Genomic DNA, 18,578 nt, shown 5'->3' on the forward strand with positions numbered 1-18,578 from the left:
TTTGAGCAAAGATACAAATGTTGAAATACGGTATGTGAGATAAAAGTTGAGGATGAGGCACTTAGTTTTTAGAATGCCTTGGCTAAGAAGTTTACTTTTTGGTATAGAGGGATGTGAATATCATATTTTGTTGTTGGGAGAGTGTGGACACATTTTCCTAATTACTTTTCATCTTTGCTTTTCTGCAAAAATTAATCAGCCCATAAAATATTTGTGACTGAACAAAACTTAACAACTTTTATCTTTAACAGCTGTCACCATCTCATGTTCCCTGGCCCTAGTTCTTCTCTAATTATGTCCCTTGGTTGGAAGAAGACAGATGTTTTCTTACAGCAAATACAGTTAAAGAGAATGCAAGCAAAACTGGACTAGGAAGGCTACCTACATGTAAAATTATCATTATGCTTTAGCAATTCCTTTGGCCTTGGGTATAAGAGCCTGTGCTTATTTTTCTTGTCCATTCTGTTTTAATATGCACATTACTATACCCCTTAAAAGTCAAATTTTGACACTTCTTAATCTGGAAAAAAAATCAGCTACTTGGAAAAAAACAGTTATTTGAAGCATCTAAATATAAATAACTTCATATTTTTCACTCCTTACTGTTGTAGGAAAGGTACAGAAATGTGGATTGGCTAATTCCAATGAGCTTTAAACATTTAGTAAAAAACTGAAAATAAAATTTTAATTTCCATGAAAGGACATCGTTAATTTAAAAGAAAGCTGGACTGCTCTGAGTGGCACGTGGCTCGGGCAGCTACACGTGCCTTCCTGGTGCACTTTGTTCCAGCCCGTTGGCACCATATTCCCGGCAGCAGTGCCCATGCTGGAGGTGGACACCGGTCTGCAGGGTGGCTGCTGGCCCCTTGTCCTCTCCTCCAGGTGTGTGAGTACACCTTCCAGATGATGTGTTCACAAAGATCTTCAAATCACAGCTACCTTGTCTGAGGGTGTTTATGGCAGTGGGTGGCAGGTGGGGTGCCTATTCTACTTCTGTAGGGTCCAGACTACAAAACACCTGTGAAAAGGGTGGAATCATGAATCATGGGGAGAGTCCTACTGGGCCTTCCCTTGTTTTCTGTGTCATTTAGACCTGTGCATAAAATTTGACATAGGCTGACTTCCCATAAACTTAAAATCATAGTCGTTTGGGGGAACTGTCCCTCTGTAAGTGCCTCTCCTGTGGTTCAGTGTGTCCTTTGGAGGCCTGGATACCTGTGCCTGCAAACCGCGGTGGCTGTGGCATTGTCTGTTGGTGGGTGGGAAGGACCTGCTGCTTTATCTTATACTTTGAGGTGGTTGAGATGTAGAGATGTGGCACAGAACTGTAGTACCTGAGTGGTCAGCGGATTTCTCTCCAGAGTTAGATCATCTTTCTGGCCAGTACCTGATGTTTAATGCCCATAGTTGAGCCTAGAAGATCATGCAATAACAGTTCAGAAAGTCCAAGTCCGTAAACCGTGCATTTGCTTTTATCATTGTAGACGGCAAACCTGTTTGGAATCTTAGCCTCCTGTGCAGTTTACTAGTCTGTTTATAATGTTTTAAATGGAATCAAATCTCTTGCTTATAAGAAGTTTTCTTAAGCTGTTTTGACTGTATCAGTAGGATGTTCAGTAGACTGTATCAGTAGTATCAGCGTGACTGTTGATCAGATCAAATAAAAACCGACAAGAGAACTTTGTCTTTCTGTGATGGGTTCAGACCAGCAAATTCCAAGGTGCTAATTCAGTCCTGTATTTCTCTCTAGAATTAAAATGTCAGCAGGAGGTTGCTCATAGGGAAATCCATTCACTGACATGTATTTTCGTTCTTTTTTCTATTCACAGCATTATTCTAGGAAAATAACAAAGAGGTTAAAAAGTAAACAAATTGCCTGCCATCAGTTTACAATTTAAACATTTTAAGAACTGAAAATTTTAAAAATAAGGACTGAGAAATCTAGGGGAACATAATTATAGCTTAAAGGTAGGATTTGGAGTTCTTTTTAGCCATGTCAGGGGTTTTAGGTTCCTTTGTCAAATTTTAAAGAAAAGCAGTGTAATCCCTGTCAGGTGGTGAACAGGCAGACACCAGGAGGAAATCCATGAAGTGTAAATAATGCTCAAGGGTGAGAAGCCACATGGATAAGAACCTTCTGAGTTTTCACTTCCGACTTTGAACATTAGTTCCTTGTTCAGTCTGACAAGTATTTTACCTTGTGAAAATCATGCCTTTTCCTTCTTAAATGGAGTCTGAAGTGGAGTCTAGAAATGACTTTCTGGAATCTGAAGATGGCTGGGGATCCTCAGTTTCCAGGAGTCGTTTGCTGTGTGGTCCAGCAGAATTGGGAACTGCTCTTTGCTCATTTGACACCACTTCATGTGTTTGCCACATTCTAGCCATTTCTCCTCAAGTACACAAATGTTCTGTAGAAGCAAGTCCAGCGATAAGGTTGCCTTTGGAAAGGGGGGGCGAGACAAGCTGACTCCTTAGAGTGCCAGAGGTGGTGTTTCCACCTCTCAGACCTTCCTGAGGCACCTGAAGAATTGGGCCTCCTCTTCGGAGGCTTTTTTTTTTTTTTTTCCTAAGTGTAACTTATTGTGTGAGAAGAAAATGTTCCAGGATGTACAGAGCTCTGGCTCCATGCTTATCCTTGTCCAGAAACAGAATTTTTTTGAATAACAGAAAATGTGTCTTATCCCTTTCCTGCTCTTTCTGTTACCTCCTCCTGAGAGGCCTGCAATACATCATAAATTGAAATTCCCGTAGAAATGAAGTCTGTTGACAGATTCTTCAGGGCTCTGTTTTCACACACTTGTTTTTTGGCATCAACCTGTCAAACAACCGTGAAACAGCTAAATTTTTCAAACATCTGTTACATGTTCCAGGTCTCTTGATCATCTGTGAAGAGTAGGGCTTTATGTGTAATGCAAACAATCTTTTAGATATATCTCTTTCTAAATGTTTATAACTACTATTTTTAAAATTATATTATCAAAATAATACAGATTTATCATTAAGGTATAAAACAAACTGCTGCTGGGCTTAGCACTACAAAAGAGGATTAGCTAACAGATTATTCCTTTCTGTGTATAATAATGTACAGAATAATATTAAGTTTAATAATATCCTGATTTAATAATACCCTTGAAATTAACAGCACATGAGAGTTTCCAATGAATTAGATACCTCCAAAATTTCTGAAATGCTATTATTTGAAAACAATTTTTAAAACCTCATTTACTTACAGATATTAAGCACATGATCTGAAATGAAGCTCTAGCCATTGACACAAAATATACCGTATGATTAGATTTGATAAAAAAAAACATTAAGCAGGATTCTGGCTGTTCACTTGTTCCTTGTTCTACTTACTTTTTAACTTTGTGGCTCAAATACTCTGTGAGATAAATGTAAGAAGGTTGTTTAATACTGTTAAGTAAGCAAGCTTGATAGGATGATATCGATTGGCTCCGTTTTTAAAATGAAGTGTCTACTCACAGTATTTCTGAATTCTTGAATACAGTCATGGTAGAATTTCTCAAAGACTTCATGAAGAGCCTGTTATGAGAATTCACTTGATTGTTTGTCCTCACTCTTGGGCCCACAGAGGGCATTACTAATTTTCTGAGTATCTGTGCTTTACCACTTATTTGGAATAGTTCATTGTTAGATATTACATTTGGATCCTTCCTGAGAAACTTTGATGACATACTTTTAATGCTGTCCTTGGCCTGAAGGAAACTTCAGGAAACCCATTTTCTCATGAATTATGACTGGGAATATAATGGCAGATTTCTTTGGAGAGAATAACTGTATCCTGCTTCATACTTACTGCTTCTAGAATCCCAAGTCATGTCTTTATTTATGATTTCTTCTGTTTCAGACATTGTCTGTCTTGCTCTTGCCCATTTCCTTTCCTCCTTCATTGTGATGGGAAATTTCCTCTGTGGAAGCCTAACACCCAATTTATGCTCTAGGAGTTGCTTCCCTGGCAGCATTTTTATAGTTCTGTAATAATTATGTGATCTTCCGTTAACAAAATAAAAGTATGCTTACCTTGTATCACGTTTTTTTTTTTTTGGTATCGTTAATGTACAATTACTTGAACAACATTATGGTTACTAGACTCCCCGCATTATCAAGTCCCCACCACCTACCCCATTGCAGTCACTGTCCATCAGCATAGTAAGATGCTATAGAGTCATTACTTGTCTTCTCTGTGTTATACTGCCTTCCCCGTATCCACCCCATGCTACATTATGTGTGTTAATTGCAATGCCCCCTTTTCCCCTTTATCCCTCTCTTCCTACCCATCCTCCCCATTCCCTTTCCCTTTGGTAACTGTTAGTCCATTCTTGGGTTCTGTGAGTCTGCTACTGTTTTGTTCCTTCAGTTCTTTCTTTGTTCTTATACTCCACAGATCAGTGAAATCATTTGATACTTGTCTTTCTCCACCTGGCTTATTTCACTGAGCATAATACCCTCTAGCTCAATCCATGTTGTTGCAAATGGTAGGATTTGTTTTCTTCTTATGGCTGAATCATATTCCATTATTTTTATGTACCACATCTTCTTTATCCATTCATCTGCTGATGGATACTTAGGTTGCTTCCATTTCTTGGCTATTGTAAATAGTGCTGTGACAAACATAGGGTGCATGTGTGTTTTTGAAACTGGGCTGCTGCATTCTTAGAGTAAATTCCTAGGAGTGGAATTCCTGGGTCAAATGGTATTTCTATTTTGAGTTTTTTGAGGAACCTCCATACTGCTTTCTATAATCGTTGAACTAGTTTACATTCCCACCAGCAGTGTAGGAGGGTTTTCCTTTCTCCACATCCTCGCCAACATTTTTAGTTGTTTGTCTTTTGGATGTTGGCCATCCTAACTGGTGTGAGGTGATATCTCAATGTGGTTTTAATTTGCATTTCTCTGATGATTAGCGATGTGGAACATCTTTTCATGTGCCTGTTGGCCATCTGAATTTCTTCATTGGAGAAGTGTCTGTTCGGTTCCTTTGCCCATTTTTTAATTGGCTTATTTGCTTTTTGTTTGTTGAGGTGCGTGAGCTCTTTATATATTTTGGATGTCAACCCCTTATTGGATATGTCATATATGAATATATTCTCCCATACTGTAGGATGTCTTTTTGTTCTACTGATGGTGTCCTTTGCTGTACAGAAGCTTTTCAGCTTGATATAGTCCCTTTTCATTTTTGCTTTTGTTTCCCTTGCCCGGGGAAATATGTTCATGAACAAGTTGCTCATGTTTATGTCCAAGAGATTTTTGCCTATGTTTTTTTCTAAGAATTTTACGGTTTCATGCCTTACATTCAGGTCTTTGATCCATTTTGAGTTTACTTTTGTGTATGAGGTTAGACAATAATCCAGTTCAATTGTCTTGCATGTAGCTGTCCAGTTTTGCCAACACCAGCTGTTGAAGAGGCTGTCATTTCCCCATTTTATGTCCATGGCTCCTTTATCGTGTATTAATTGACCATACATGCTTGGGTTAATATCTGGACTCTATATTCTGTTCCACTGGTCTGTGGCTCTGTTCTTGTGCCAGTACCAAATTGTCTTGATTACTGTGGCGTTGTAGTAGAACTTGAAGTTGGGGAGTGAGATCCCCCGTGCTTTATTCTTCCTTCTCCGGATAGCTTTGGCTATTCGGGGTCTTTTGTCATTCCATATGAATTTTATAACTATTTGCTCTAGTTCACTGAAGAATGCTGTTGGTATTTTTATAGGAATTGCATTGAATCTCTAGATTGCTTTAGGCAGGATGGCCATTTTGACAATATAAATTCTTCCTATCCATGAGCATGGGATATGTTTCCATTTATTGGTTTCTTCTTTAGTTTCTCTCATAAGTGTCTTGTAGTTTTCAGAGTATAAGTCTTTCACTTCCTTGGTTAGGTTTATTCCTAGATATTTTATTCTTTTTGATGCAGTTGTGAATGGGATTCTTTTCCTGGTTTCTCTTTCTGCTAGTTCATCATTAGTGTACAGGAAAGCAACAGATTTCTGTGTATAAATTTTGTATCCCACAACTTTGCTGAATTCAGATATTAGATCTAGTAGTTTTGGAGTGGATTCTTTAGGGTTTTTTTTATATACACTATCATGTCATCTGCAAACAGGGACAGTTTGACTTCTTCCTTGCCAGTCTGGATGCCTTTTATTTCTTTGTGTTGTCTGATTGCCGTGGCTAGGACCTCCAGCACTATGTTGAATAACAGTGGGGAGAGTGGGCATCCTTGTCTTGTTCCCGATCTTAAAGGAAAAGCTTTCAGCTTCTCGCTGTTAAGTATAATGTTGGCTGTGGGTTTGTCATATATGGCCTTTATTATGCTGAGGTACTTGCCCTCTATGCCCATTTTATTGAGAGTTTTTATCATGACTGGATGTTGAATTTTGTCGAATGCTTTTCAGCATCTATGGAGATGATCATGTGATTTTTGTCCTTCTTTTTGTTGATGTGGTGGATGATGTTGATGGATTTTCAAATGTTGTACCATCCTTGCATCCCTGGAATAAATCCTTCTTGATCATGATGGATGATCTTTTCGATGTATTTTTGAATTCGGTTTTCTAATATTTTGTTGAGTATTTTTGCATCAATGTTCATGAGGGATATTGATCTGTAATTTTCTTTTTTTGTGGTGTCTTTGTCTGGTTTTGGTATTAGGGTGATGCTGGCTTCATAGAATGAGTTTGGAAGTATTCCTTCCTCCTCTATTTTTTGGAAAACTTTAAGAAGAATGGGTATTAGGTCTTTACTAAATGTTTGATAAAATTCAGTGGTGAAGCCATCTGGTCCAGGAGTTTTTTTCTTAGGTAGTTTTTTGATTACCAGTTCGATTTCGTTGCTGGTAATTCATCTGTTCAGATTTTCTGTTTCTTCCTTGGTCAGCCTTGGAAGGTTGTATTTTTCTAGAAAGTTGTCCATTTCTTCTAGGTTATCCAGTTTGTTAGCATATAATTTTTCATAGTATTCGCTAATAATTCTGTGTATTTCTGTGGTGTCTGTAGTGATTTTTCCTTTCTCATTTCTGATGCTGTTTATGGCTGTAGACTCTCTTTTTCTTGGTAAGTCTGGCTAGGGGTTTATCTCTTTTGTTTATTTTCTCGAAGAACCAGCTCTTGCTTTCATTGATTCTTTCTATTGTTTTATTCTTGATTTTATTTGATTCTGCTCTAATCTTTATTATGTCCCTCCTTCTACTGACTTTGGGCCTCATTTGTTCTTCTTTTTCTAGTTTCATTAATTGTCAGTTTAGACTGCTTATATGGGATTGTTCTTTCCTGAGGTAGGCCTGTATTGCAGTATACTTTCCTCTTAGCATGGCCTTTGCTGCGTCCCACAGATTTTGTGGTGTTGAATTATTGTTGTCATTTGTCTCCATATATTGCTTGATCTCTGTTTTTATTTGGTCATTGATCCATTGGTTATTTAGGAGCATGTTGTGAATCCTCCATGTATTTTTTGGATTTTTCATTTTCTTTGCATAATTTATTTCTAGTTTCATACCTTTGTGATCTGAGAAATTGGTACAATTTCAATCTTTTTGAATTTACTGAGGCTCTTTTTGTGGCCTAGTATATGATCTATTCTTGAAAATTTTCTATGTGCACTTGAGAAGAATGTGTGTTCTGCTGTTTTTGGGCGTAGAGTTCCGTAGAGGTCTGTTAGGTCCTTCTGCTCTAGTGTGTTGTTCAGTGCCTCTGTCTCCTTACTTATTTTCTGTCTGGTTGATCTGTCCTTTGTAGTGAGTGGAGTGTTGAAGTCTAGAATGAATTCATTGCATCGTATTTCCCCTTTTAGTTCTGTTAGTACTTGTTTCACATATGTAGTCGTTCCTGTGTTGGGAGCATAGACATTTATAATGGTTTTATCTTCTTGTTGGATTGACCCCTTAATTATTATGTAATGTCCTTCTTTGTCTCTTGTGACTTTCTTTGTTTTGAAGTCTATTATGTCTGATACAAGTACTGCAACTTCTGCTTTTTTCTCCCAATTAGTTGCATGAAATATCTTTTTCCATCCCTTCACCTTTAGTCTGTGTATGTCTTTGGTTTTAAAGTGAGTCTCTTGTAGGCAGCATATAGATGGGTCTTGTTTTTTTATTCATTCAGTGACTCTATGTCTTTTGGTTGGTTCATTAAGCCCATTTACATTTAGGATGATTATTGATAGGTATGTACTTATTGCCATTGCAGGCTTTCGATTCGTGATTACCAAAGGTTCCAGGTTAACTTCCTTGCTATCTAAGAGCCTAACTTAACTCACTTAATATGCTGTTACAAACGCAATCTAAAGGTTCTTTTTTTCCACCTCTTTTTCTTCCTCCTCCATTCTTTTATATTAGATATCATATTCTGTACTCTTTGTCTATCCCTTGATTGACATTGGGGATAGCTAATTTAATTTTGCACTTGTTTAGTAATTAGCTGTTCTATTTTCTTTACTGTGGTTTTATTACCTCTGGTGACAGCTATTAAACCTTAGGAACACTTCCATCTATAGCAGTCCCTCCAAAATAGACTGTAGAGATGGTTTATGGGAGGTAAATTCTCTCAGCCTTTGCTTATCTGGAAATTGTTTAATCCCTCCTTCAAATTTAAATGATAATCTAGCTGGATAAAGTAATCTTGGTTTGAGGCCCTTCTGCTTCATTGCATTAAATACATCATGCCACTCCCTTCTGGCCTGTAAGATTTCTGCTGAGAAGTCTGGTGTAGCCTGATGGGTTTTCCTTTGTATGTGATCTTATTTCTGTCTCTGGCTGCTTTTAACAGTCTGTCCTTATCTTTGATCTTTGCCATTTTAATTACTATATGTCTTGGTGTTGTCTTCCTTGGGTCCCTTGTGTTGGGAGATCTGTGGATCTCCATGGCCTGAGAGACTATCTCCTTCCCCAGATTGGGAAGTTTTCAGCAACTAACTCCTCAAAGACACTTTCTATCCCTTTCTCTCTCTCTTCTTCTTCTGGTATCCCTATAATGCGAATATTGTTCCTTTTGGATTGGTCACACAGTTCTCTCAGTATTCTTTCATTCTTAGAGATCCTTTTTTCTCTCTGTGCCTCAGCTTCTTTGTATTCTTCTTCTCTGGTTTCTATTTCATTTATCATCTCCACTGTATTCAACCTGCTTTTAATACCCTCCATTGTGCTCTTCAACGATTGGATCTCCGACTGGAATTCATTCCTGAGTTCTTGAATATCTTTCCGTACCTCCATTAGCATGTTAATGATTTTTATTTTGAACCCCCTTTCAGGAAGAGTCATGAGGTCCATGTAATGTTTCTCAGGGGTTATATTAATTTTACTCTGTACCAGGTTTCTTTGGTGTTTCATGTTTGTATATGGCGCCCTCTAGTGTCCAGAAGCTGTAGTCTCTGGAGCTGCTCAGCCCCTGAAGCAATGTCAGGGGTTGCAGGGGAGCGGTACTGGTGCCTCGGGGGAGGAAAGAGCTCTTTCGTGCTTCCCAGCTGCTGTGCCTGTCTCCACTGCCTGAACCAGTGGGCCGAGCACACAGGTATAATAAGCTTTTGTCCCAGAGCAGCCAGATATGGATCCCTCCTTCCACAAGCAGCTGGAATCTCAGTCTCTCCAGGAATTCTGCCTGTCTTAGTTTTCCAACCCCCTAATCATGAGAATACCATGAAAGCACCATGAATTGTAGGTTTGTACTCCCAGAGCAGATCTCCGGAGCTAGGTATTCAGCAGTCCCAAGCCTTCCACTCCCTCCCTGCTCCGTTTCTCTTCCTCCTGCCAGTCAGCTGGGGTGGGGGAAGGGCTCAGGTCCCGTGGAGCCACAGCTCTGGTACGTCACCCCGTTCCGTGAGGTCTGCTCTTTTCTCCAGGTGTGTGCAGTCTGATGCCATCCTCTTTCCTGTTGCTCTCTCAGGATTAGTTATGTTAATTATATTTTCGTATTATATGCGATTTTAGGAGGAAGCCTCTGTCCCACCTTTCACGCTGCCATCTTTAATCCAACTTCCAAGCATTCCTTTTAAAGGATGGATACTATTCCATTGTATGTACATCACATGTTGTTTATCCATTCATCTATCCATGGCCATTCTGTTTGTTTCTCTCTTTTGGCTATTATGAATAATCCCGCTATGGATAATGGTATACCCCCACCTATTTTTTTACCTTAACCTATTTTATAGAATTCTTAATATAAGTGTATTTTCACCTGTAAATAAATTTCTAGAGAATTGTGGATATCAGAAACAGTCCTTAAGTCTCAGTGTCATTAAATCAAACAAGATTGTTTGGTGTAAGAAAGAGGTTTAACCATAGGGAACATGAATGGAAATAGTTAGCTAGAAATTGAATCATTTTTATTTATTCAAGGGAATAACCAGCAAGTGCCTGTCAAGAGTGAAGTTGACAATTGTGAAACTTTGAAAAAGGTTGACACAAAGTCTTCAGAAAAGAAGATTCACAAAGCATCTAAAGAAGACATAAGTTCTGAGAAACAGGACATACCTTCAGTTGAGGTCTGTATTTTTTTTTTTCTTATTAAAAAGGGCAAAACCAATTTTTAGGCATAGAGTGCAAATTGCTATATAATAACTGTACATGTACATTTAATACTTTTTAAAGAGATGGTTATCATGCATTTAAATCATATTAAGAAATGGTGAGTTTGATGTGTTTAGAAAATTTTATTTATCTTCTGATTATATGGGAGATATTAAAATACTTTACAGTAATATCAAGTAGCTTTTACTCTCAAGAGAAGCTGTTCTTAAGCAAATGGGTTCTTTCCTGGGTAAAGATGGTGGATTAGAACCATATCACATATTCCTTCTCTCCATTTGTTACCCACCATCCATTTTCGGGCATAGTCTTACTGAGATGGAAGCATGAACCACATCCACAGGAGAGGTTTGCCTTTCTGGGTCAGGTGAGTGGGCCCTAGTACAACAGAATCCCAGAAGAGAGAGCAGAGGTACACTCTGGCTAGCTCTTTCCTTTCTCACCAGTATTGGCTGCTGGAAAGCAGAATGCATCCCTATTCTCATAGGGACAATCAAACAGGTCCATCCAACATAAAGGTGAGAAAGGTATTTAGTAGAATTTACCTACTTTACATTAGAGCAATCTGTGTATTAGCACAAGCCCAGTAAAAAAAAAAAAGCATTCCAGCTCCACAGATATATACTATATAGTGTATAAATATCTTTGTATATGGACAAAAACACATATACAGAGTAAAAATAAGTGAAAGAAGACCAGGCGAAGATCCTAATCTAGAAAAAAACATATCCAGAGGCTTGAAGAAAACTAAGACTGTATCACACTATAGACTAGGAATTGAATAAAATAAACCCTTTTAAAGGCAAATTAATGCACTACAATGAGATTAAAAGAGATATTATAATGCTAAGTAAATAAATGAAGACTCAAATGGCTTATATAGACATTGGTCAAAAATTGAATTACTGACTTCAAAGAAAAAGGTTTTGAGATAATTGAGTTAATGGGAAGGGAAAAATCTTAAGAGATTAAAGCATTTAGAGAAAAGATGATGGTAGATAGGAGGACAAAGAAAAACAAAACCAGCCCAACACACAAATAATGATTGTCTAAGTAAATAGCCCAACAGATGTATTCACAGAATTAACAGAAATTTCCTGGTATGAGGGATGAACTGAATTTTATAAATCAAAAGTGCACACCATGTACACCAGGAAAAATTGATACATAATAATAGACACAGTACATCCTTGTTAAATTATTAATCTTAAAACATAAAGCATTGTGCAAAGGCAGGAAGATAAAGAAACGCAAACTTAGGCTTGCTTCAGACTTTGTAGAAACATCTAATGCCAGAAAACAGTGGAGCCCTATCTCTGAGAGAATGAAAATGTGAATGTGAATATGTCCAGCCAAGTCAACACTCAAGTAAAAGGCAAGAGGCAGACATTCTTAAACCCAAATGAACTTTATGAGCCTTTCTTGAAAAATGAAGTTACTGTAATTCAGCCAGCCAAGAAAGATAGTAAAAATGAAGACCCAGGTTTGTAGAAGCCATGTCAAAGGTCTACTGTTGAGGTTTCTATCTATTTTATATCCAGAACTAACACTAAAGAGTTGGCAGTTACGATTGCACAACAGATTGCATGTATTAAAACTTCAGTAGAGCAAAAAACATAACCTATGCAAAAAATAAGATTGAACGGTAGGTGAAAATAAGTTTTAATGTTAACCTTTTTTGGTAGAGAGCCAATACTGAACTGAATATTCCTCAATTCAGTTTCACAAAGATAGGAAAAATGCATATTATAAAGAGCCAGTGTAGTTGTTGAGTAAACACTTTAGTGAATATGTGAATAATGCATTTTTTGAGGACCAGCCAATCTGAATGTGTTGGTGGTTGGGTTGGAGGAGACAAAAATAGATACTGGCTCCCTTCTAACAAGGAGGCTGTTACTCTGCTAGGAGGTGTGATATAATCAGGACTAGATTTGGGTTCTTATTTAAAGTGAGAGTTTGGAAGAAAAACCAACAGGACTTCTTAGCACCTAGCTGCATAAAGAAGAGGAGCTGTCATTTCTTGCATAGCCGTTTGCAAAAATTAACTCCAAGGTTTTAAGTCTGGGTAACTACAAATTGAGGGATTTTGACTTACCAACTCATGTTGGTCAAAGCAATGTAGACTGGGGCCTGAGAGCACTGACTTTGCAGCCAGACTTCCTGGGTTTTATCCTAGCTGGTCACTTATTTGCTCCTTAACACTGGGCAGGTTATTACCATTGCAGTTTCCTCACCTGAAAAATGAAGATGATAACTGTATACCTATCTCATTGGATTGTGAGGATCAGATGAGTTAATAAAGTACGTGTTCAGAACAGCAATGTGGCTAGTAAGTACCAAGGAAAGGACTGTGTGCCCGTGACCATTACTGATGGAGGGATGGCTGGTTATTGATGCAAGAATGTGCAGTGGACAGTGGGTGATGGAGCCAGGTGGCAGCTCGGGCCCACAGCTTGAGATGTTAGTTGTCCCTGTGGAGGTTAGGATTTAAGGAGGTGACACTGAGTTCTCTTGAGTTGTGTAGAGGGACTGCCAGGGGCCTGAGTCTGAACCTTAGTTGATGTTGAAGTTGCGGTCAGCTTGAGGGTAAGTATAGCAGATGTACAGAAAGCCAAGCCAAAAGATGAAGGTAGGGCATGCTTTCTGGAGCAGAAGTAAAGTCATTGAATGTGAGATGGGAGGGAATGGATGAAATTAAGAGCTGAACCTTAAGAGCCTTATGATATAGGCTTTGGAGACTTCCATGTTGCCCTGCAGTGAGTAGAAACCCAGGCTGAGCCTGTGCTGGCTCCACAGCCCCACCTCCTTATGCGCAGGGAGGAGTGGTTAGAACTAATAAGTGCAAGTCCCCTCAGCCTGAGGAAGGTGCTTCGTGGTACAGCTGCTGCTCCCATCGGCCGCCCTGTGTGGGCGCCACACCCTCACCTCAGACTTGGCTGGCCCAGAGGTCCCCTGGCTTCCAGACCACAGCCGGCCCTCTGCACCTGTGCCTCTGCATACGGCAGTTCTCTTAACGTATTCAAGTTATTTTCTCTGTGTTTCTTCAGCATTAGATCTTTGAGGGCACAGGCCTCGTCTTTTTAAAATCTCTATTCCCTGGAGCTCAGACATTTCTTGAATTTGGTCCCAGTGGTTGATTGTGTAAGCTTCTCTTTCCTTTTCTGGTCTATGAGCCTGGGTGGGAGAAGACAACTGCCCCTCGTGGTGATAGCCAGCTTGATAGTAAGGATGCAGCAGGCCTGAGGATTTGGGGGACTGTTCTGTCCTTTCTTTGCCATCCCTGTGACTCACTCTCAGTTTTGCAGAAGTCCACGTTAAAACCCGGTGAACGTACTTTCCATTTCATTGTTCATTTTGAGAAAATCATTCGCAGTAAACACATTTCCAAGTGTAACGCTCAGTGTTTGCTTTTCTTGCACATTCTTACAGCCTAACTTTGCAGCTTAGAAAACTGTATAAGTCTGTCTATACCACAGGAGGAATATTCCTCTCGATTTACTGGCAAAGAAGGCTGAAGCCCAGATTTGGAAGCCACAAGCTAAATTGTAACCCTAGCCCTGGTCATTTGTTTTCTTTTAAGTAGATTCTTTTTTCCTTAGAAAAAGGAATTCATGATGATTTTGGAAGCAGAAGGAAGGAGTTGGGGGTGGGGAAGATCTGTCCATAATGAACCACTTGGCACGTTTTCTATATTGTTTCCTTTCTATGCAACTTTTTAAAAACTTGGGATCATTATCATCATGTGTATGTAACTTTGTTAATAATGTTTAAAAGTCTCAATTTTCTCATGTTAGAAATTAATCGGGAACTTTATTTTCAGTGGTTATATAACATTCCATCATTTAAGCCATAATCTAAACCATTCCCCTGCAGTTGGACGCTGAAGTGTTTGCAACCTTTTTATTTTCATAAATAACGCTATGATGAACTGTGTTGTTCTTAAGTCTTGCCTGTATACCTGATATATCCTTATTAGAGGTTTCTAGAAATAGAATTAAAGAGCAACAACTGTTAAGGCTCCTCAAGTGCTGCCAGGTTGCTTTCCAGAAAGATGGTACCAATTTGCATTCACATGCATGGTGTGTGAGAACGCTGGCTTTGCTCTGCTCTCAGCAGCACTATTTTTTTTTTTGCAAAAATCTTGGTCAGTGTGCTGGGGGAATGATTGTGTTTTGCTTTTCATTTCAATTTGCATCTCTAGGGAAAAGTGAGCATTTCCTCTCAATTTCTGTAAAACTCTGACAGGTAAAAAGTCATTCATCCGAAATCCTACCACTTAAATCTTTCTCAGTAGATTTTTTTTTCCCCATAAATTAAGAAGTCAGTGTCTCCCCCAGTTCTGCTTCCACTGCTCAGAGACAGACACTGCAATTGGTCGCCTGCCTCCCCAGGCCTGTCCTAGTGTTGGCATACAGAAACATTGCAGTGTAAACACATTCGTGTTTTTTAAAACCAAAATGGAAAGATGAGATACAAGCTGGTCAGTGATTTGCCTTTCCTAAAAACATCCTTTATGAAAGGTTTTGGATGAAGTCTTCATGTTTTCTGGCCTTTATGTTTCTTGTGTAAATTTGCATTTACACCTTTGTCCACTCCTCTAATGAATGTTAGTGGTTTTCTTCTGTAAGGACATATGTAAAGGTAGTGACTCTGTCAAATGGTGTATGAGATTTTTTTTCTTAAGTTAGGGGAGGGGAAAAGTTTTCCCCCTAAAAGTTAGAAATACACCCTTTCCCTCTCATTTTTATTTGCTTTTACTTACAAACAACAGCTTGAAGAGTGCCTTTGTAGAGGCAGTATATGATTTTTCTGATTTCCTCCTTGCTTTATTAAAGCTCAGGAACTCTCATTTCCCCAGCCTGCAGTCAGTTAAATTGTCCCTTCTCTCAAGGAGATCAAAGAACTTAGCGAGTTCAGACCAGTAGTGATGATGGCCGTCAGGCGATTTAATCCTCACGCCGGCCCTTTGAGGAAGACTCAGGAAACGGAGGCAACGAGAAGCTAAGGAACTTGCCCAGGATTCCACAGCCAGTCAGCACGAGTGGCATACCGACGGGGCCGGTGGGCGCGGGGACCGTGCTCTGAACGGCAGCCCCCCGGGGGCTGCGGCTTCCCATGAGCCCGGCTCGCGCCGTGTGACCCCCACTCAGCCGGGGTGCGGAGTCGGGTTGCCCCCTTATTCTCCCTCTGGTTTCCGATAGATCAGCGGCCTCCCCCCTCTGTTCCGGCTGCTGCCCGTGCCCCAGGCCTGCCCTCCTCCCCCGACCAACCGCCTTCCTTTCCCCTGCCCACCACGGCGCGCGAACACACACACACACACACACACACACACACACACACACACACACAACAAACAAACAAAACGGCGCGCGAACACACACACACACACACACACACACACACACACACACACACAACAAACAAACAAAAACAAAAAAACACATGGCCAAAAAAGGCCCTCCGTCAGTCGTTCATTCTTCCCTGCGTCTCCGCCTTTTGTCTCTCTCGCCCTCGCCCTCCCCCCGCCCCGGTGTCTGCCCCGGCATGGCAGGCACGCTCCTAACGCGCGCGCCTCCCGACGTTCCGAGAAGGTGACGGTGCCGCCGGCTACAAGGCCCTCCTCTCTTGTCCCAGGATACGTGCCCTCTTGTCGGCACGTTCCAACCAGTGATGTGGGACAGGCAGCCGTGGGTCGGTGACAGCCGGCGGCCCCTACTTCGTCGGCCCCACGTGGAGTCTGGTCCTTTAATTTGTATGGGACCCCCGGGGAAGGAAGGCTCAGGCACTTGCTGTATTGAAAAGGCTTTTTTTGGCCTTTTAAGTGAACAGTGGAGGGGAGGGGAAAACTTTTCCCCCTGAAAGTTAGAAATACACAGGGAACAAATACAGGAATAAGTATGGTATGTGTGTAATGTTTGACTTTGGGTCATGTCTGATCATGTGTCTTTAATGTGCCTGTTGAGCATCAGACATAAGCAGTTAGCACAGGTCCTGTAGGGTAGGTGGGCCTTGTGTGTTTAACTTGGCATGTTTTTGAAATACCTTGAGAATCAGAAATACTTACTGGGGGAATCAAGGAGAGTAAAAAAGAAAGCAAAAATCCCAGAATCCCACCACATACATTCTTAGAATGTTGTGTTATTTCTTGTGGGTATTTATTGAGGTAAGCATGTCATTTTAACAGGTACTGAAGGTTTTTGGTACCTCAGCATGCAACATGCAGGCATCTAAAGCCTTTTATTTTTATTCTTCCAAGTTGTGTGTGTGAGTCAAGTGTACGTTAGAACCTCATGGAGTCTTACTCTGATTTCCGGACCAAACCTTTTGAAAAAAGAAGGTAAAAGGAGTCAATCTTCACTCTTTACAAAATGTGAATCCAAAGGGTCAATAGAAAGAGGATGATCTGAGCAAGGGGATTGGCTTCTGTGAGGTCCCTAGAGGAGGCATTTACCTCCTGAAAAGAACTCACACCTATGAGAGATGCTCCAACCCAAGGGTCTCAATGTGTGAGGCTCTACCACCCCCAACTGCTGACAGTGCCTCTGTGGTAAAGGGCAGAGTGGTGGAAGAAAGAGAAAGGGTATTAGAAGACTTTTAACAATATGAGCTACGTTAAAATATTAAAGGGCAGGGGAAGCGCTTCCCCTTGGACCTATTAATAGACCATGCCTAGCATTTAAAAGAGAAAAAAGCCTGAATCTTAAAAATTGAGATACATGCATATATGATTTTTAAATATATATGCACACACACATATATGTATCTAAAATGCATATATACACACATATATGTACATACACATATATTTACACTCACATATATAATTTATAGATATATATCTCATGCAAAGTTAAATTTTTCAGAACCACATTTAAAAAGCATCAAGCATATTGCCATATTTACTTAAAAGCTTAAACTAGTTTAGAGCATTCTGTGGAGATTGGCTATTCTCCCAAAGTTCTTCTATAAACAAATAAAGACATAAATACACACATTCCTCCTAAGCTGGGTTTTAACATGATTTGTCTTTGGTAGTAATTCATGCGAACGGCACATACCAAATTCACAGGTCAAGGTTGGAGGATTTATTGCTGTTGAAGTTAACAGCAGGCTGACCATAAATTGCTAACATATGTTTTTCCTCTTTAGCCCCTCAGGAATTTATAGGCTGCAATTTTTTTTTTCTTTCCTCAGAGGTTGAGGGGTACAAAGAAGGGAAATGAAAACAAATAGAGATTGAGAAACGTATGTCTCACTTTTCACCAGTGTTGGAACGTTCTGAATTCATACAGAGTTGGTCTTCGAGAGTTTTTTTTTTTTTTAAACAAATAATTTTTATGTGTATTTAGTCAGTTTAAACCTTCACTGAAAGTTTTTCTTTTTTCTCTTCAGCAAGAAGATCCTTATAGGAAGAAGAAGCTTCAGGAGAAAAAAGAAGGAAATTTACAAAATCTAAATTGGAACAAAAATCGAACATGCAGAAAAAACAAGAAAAGGGGTGCTGCCCAGGTCTTGAGGTATGTAATGTTTACAGTCCCTTTAAAATGTTGATTAAGTTCTTACTCTATAGTCTTCACCTTTAGCTATTATCTTTTAATCTTGTTTTTATTATGTTGGGTACAGATAATATGAGAGTGTAGATCTGTATTTTGTATTTTGAGATAAAAGTATGTCACTGAAATGAACATTTTCTTGTTTGTTTTAATTTATTGTGTAAAAAATACCTTTAAGTAAATTTTTCAAATTTTTACTTTATAAAATGCTGAAAGCTGTGGGAGGTTTTAGAGAAACAGCATAAGACATTCTCTGTGCCAAGAGCTTTATCCTGCCCGTGCAGTGTAGGAGCAATTGTGGAGCAGGTCATACAGACAAGCCCTGTTGCCAGCTGGCCCCTGACCTTGTGGGGTCCTAACAGTGACAGAGAATAGGGACCCTCTGGGGCTCTCAGGTCTGTTTGTAGTAGGCAGGTTCTTACAGCTGCAGGAAGTGAGGTGCCTAGACATTACGTGGTCTGCTTGAAGCCCCAGAGTTGGTAAGG

General features: G+C 39.7%; 1 protein-coding gene across 4 annotated transcripts in view; it reads left to right on the top strand.

Moving 5' to 3' along the window:
* Window positions 1-18,578, top strand: part of TMEM131L (transmembrane 131 like) — a 173,326-nt gene that overhangs the window by 124,484 nt on the left and 30,264 nt on the right. For all 4 annotated transcript variants that reach the window (XM_036887733.2, XM_036887735.2, XM_036887734.2 and 1 more), the window contains 2 exons: window positions 10,352-10,497; window positions 17,933-18,057. In XM_036887733.2, the coding sequence (XP_036743628.2) occupies window positions 10,352-10,497; window positions 17,933-18,057 (271 nt within the window). The remainder of the gene's footprint in view (window positions 1-10,351; window positions 10,498-17,932; window positions 18,058-18,578) is intronic.

Source organism: Manis pentadactyla, chromosome 1 (genome assembly GCF_030020395.1).
Source record: "Manis pentadactyla isolate mManPen7 chromosome 1, mManPen7.hap1, whole genome shotgun sequence".
NCBI lineage: Eukaryota > Metazoa > Chordata > Mammalia > Pholidota > Manidae > Manis > Manis pentadactyla.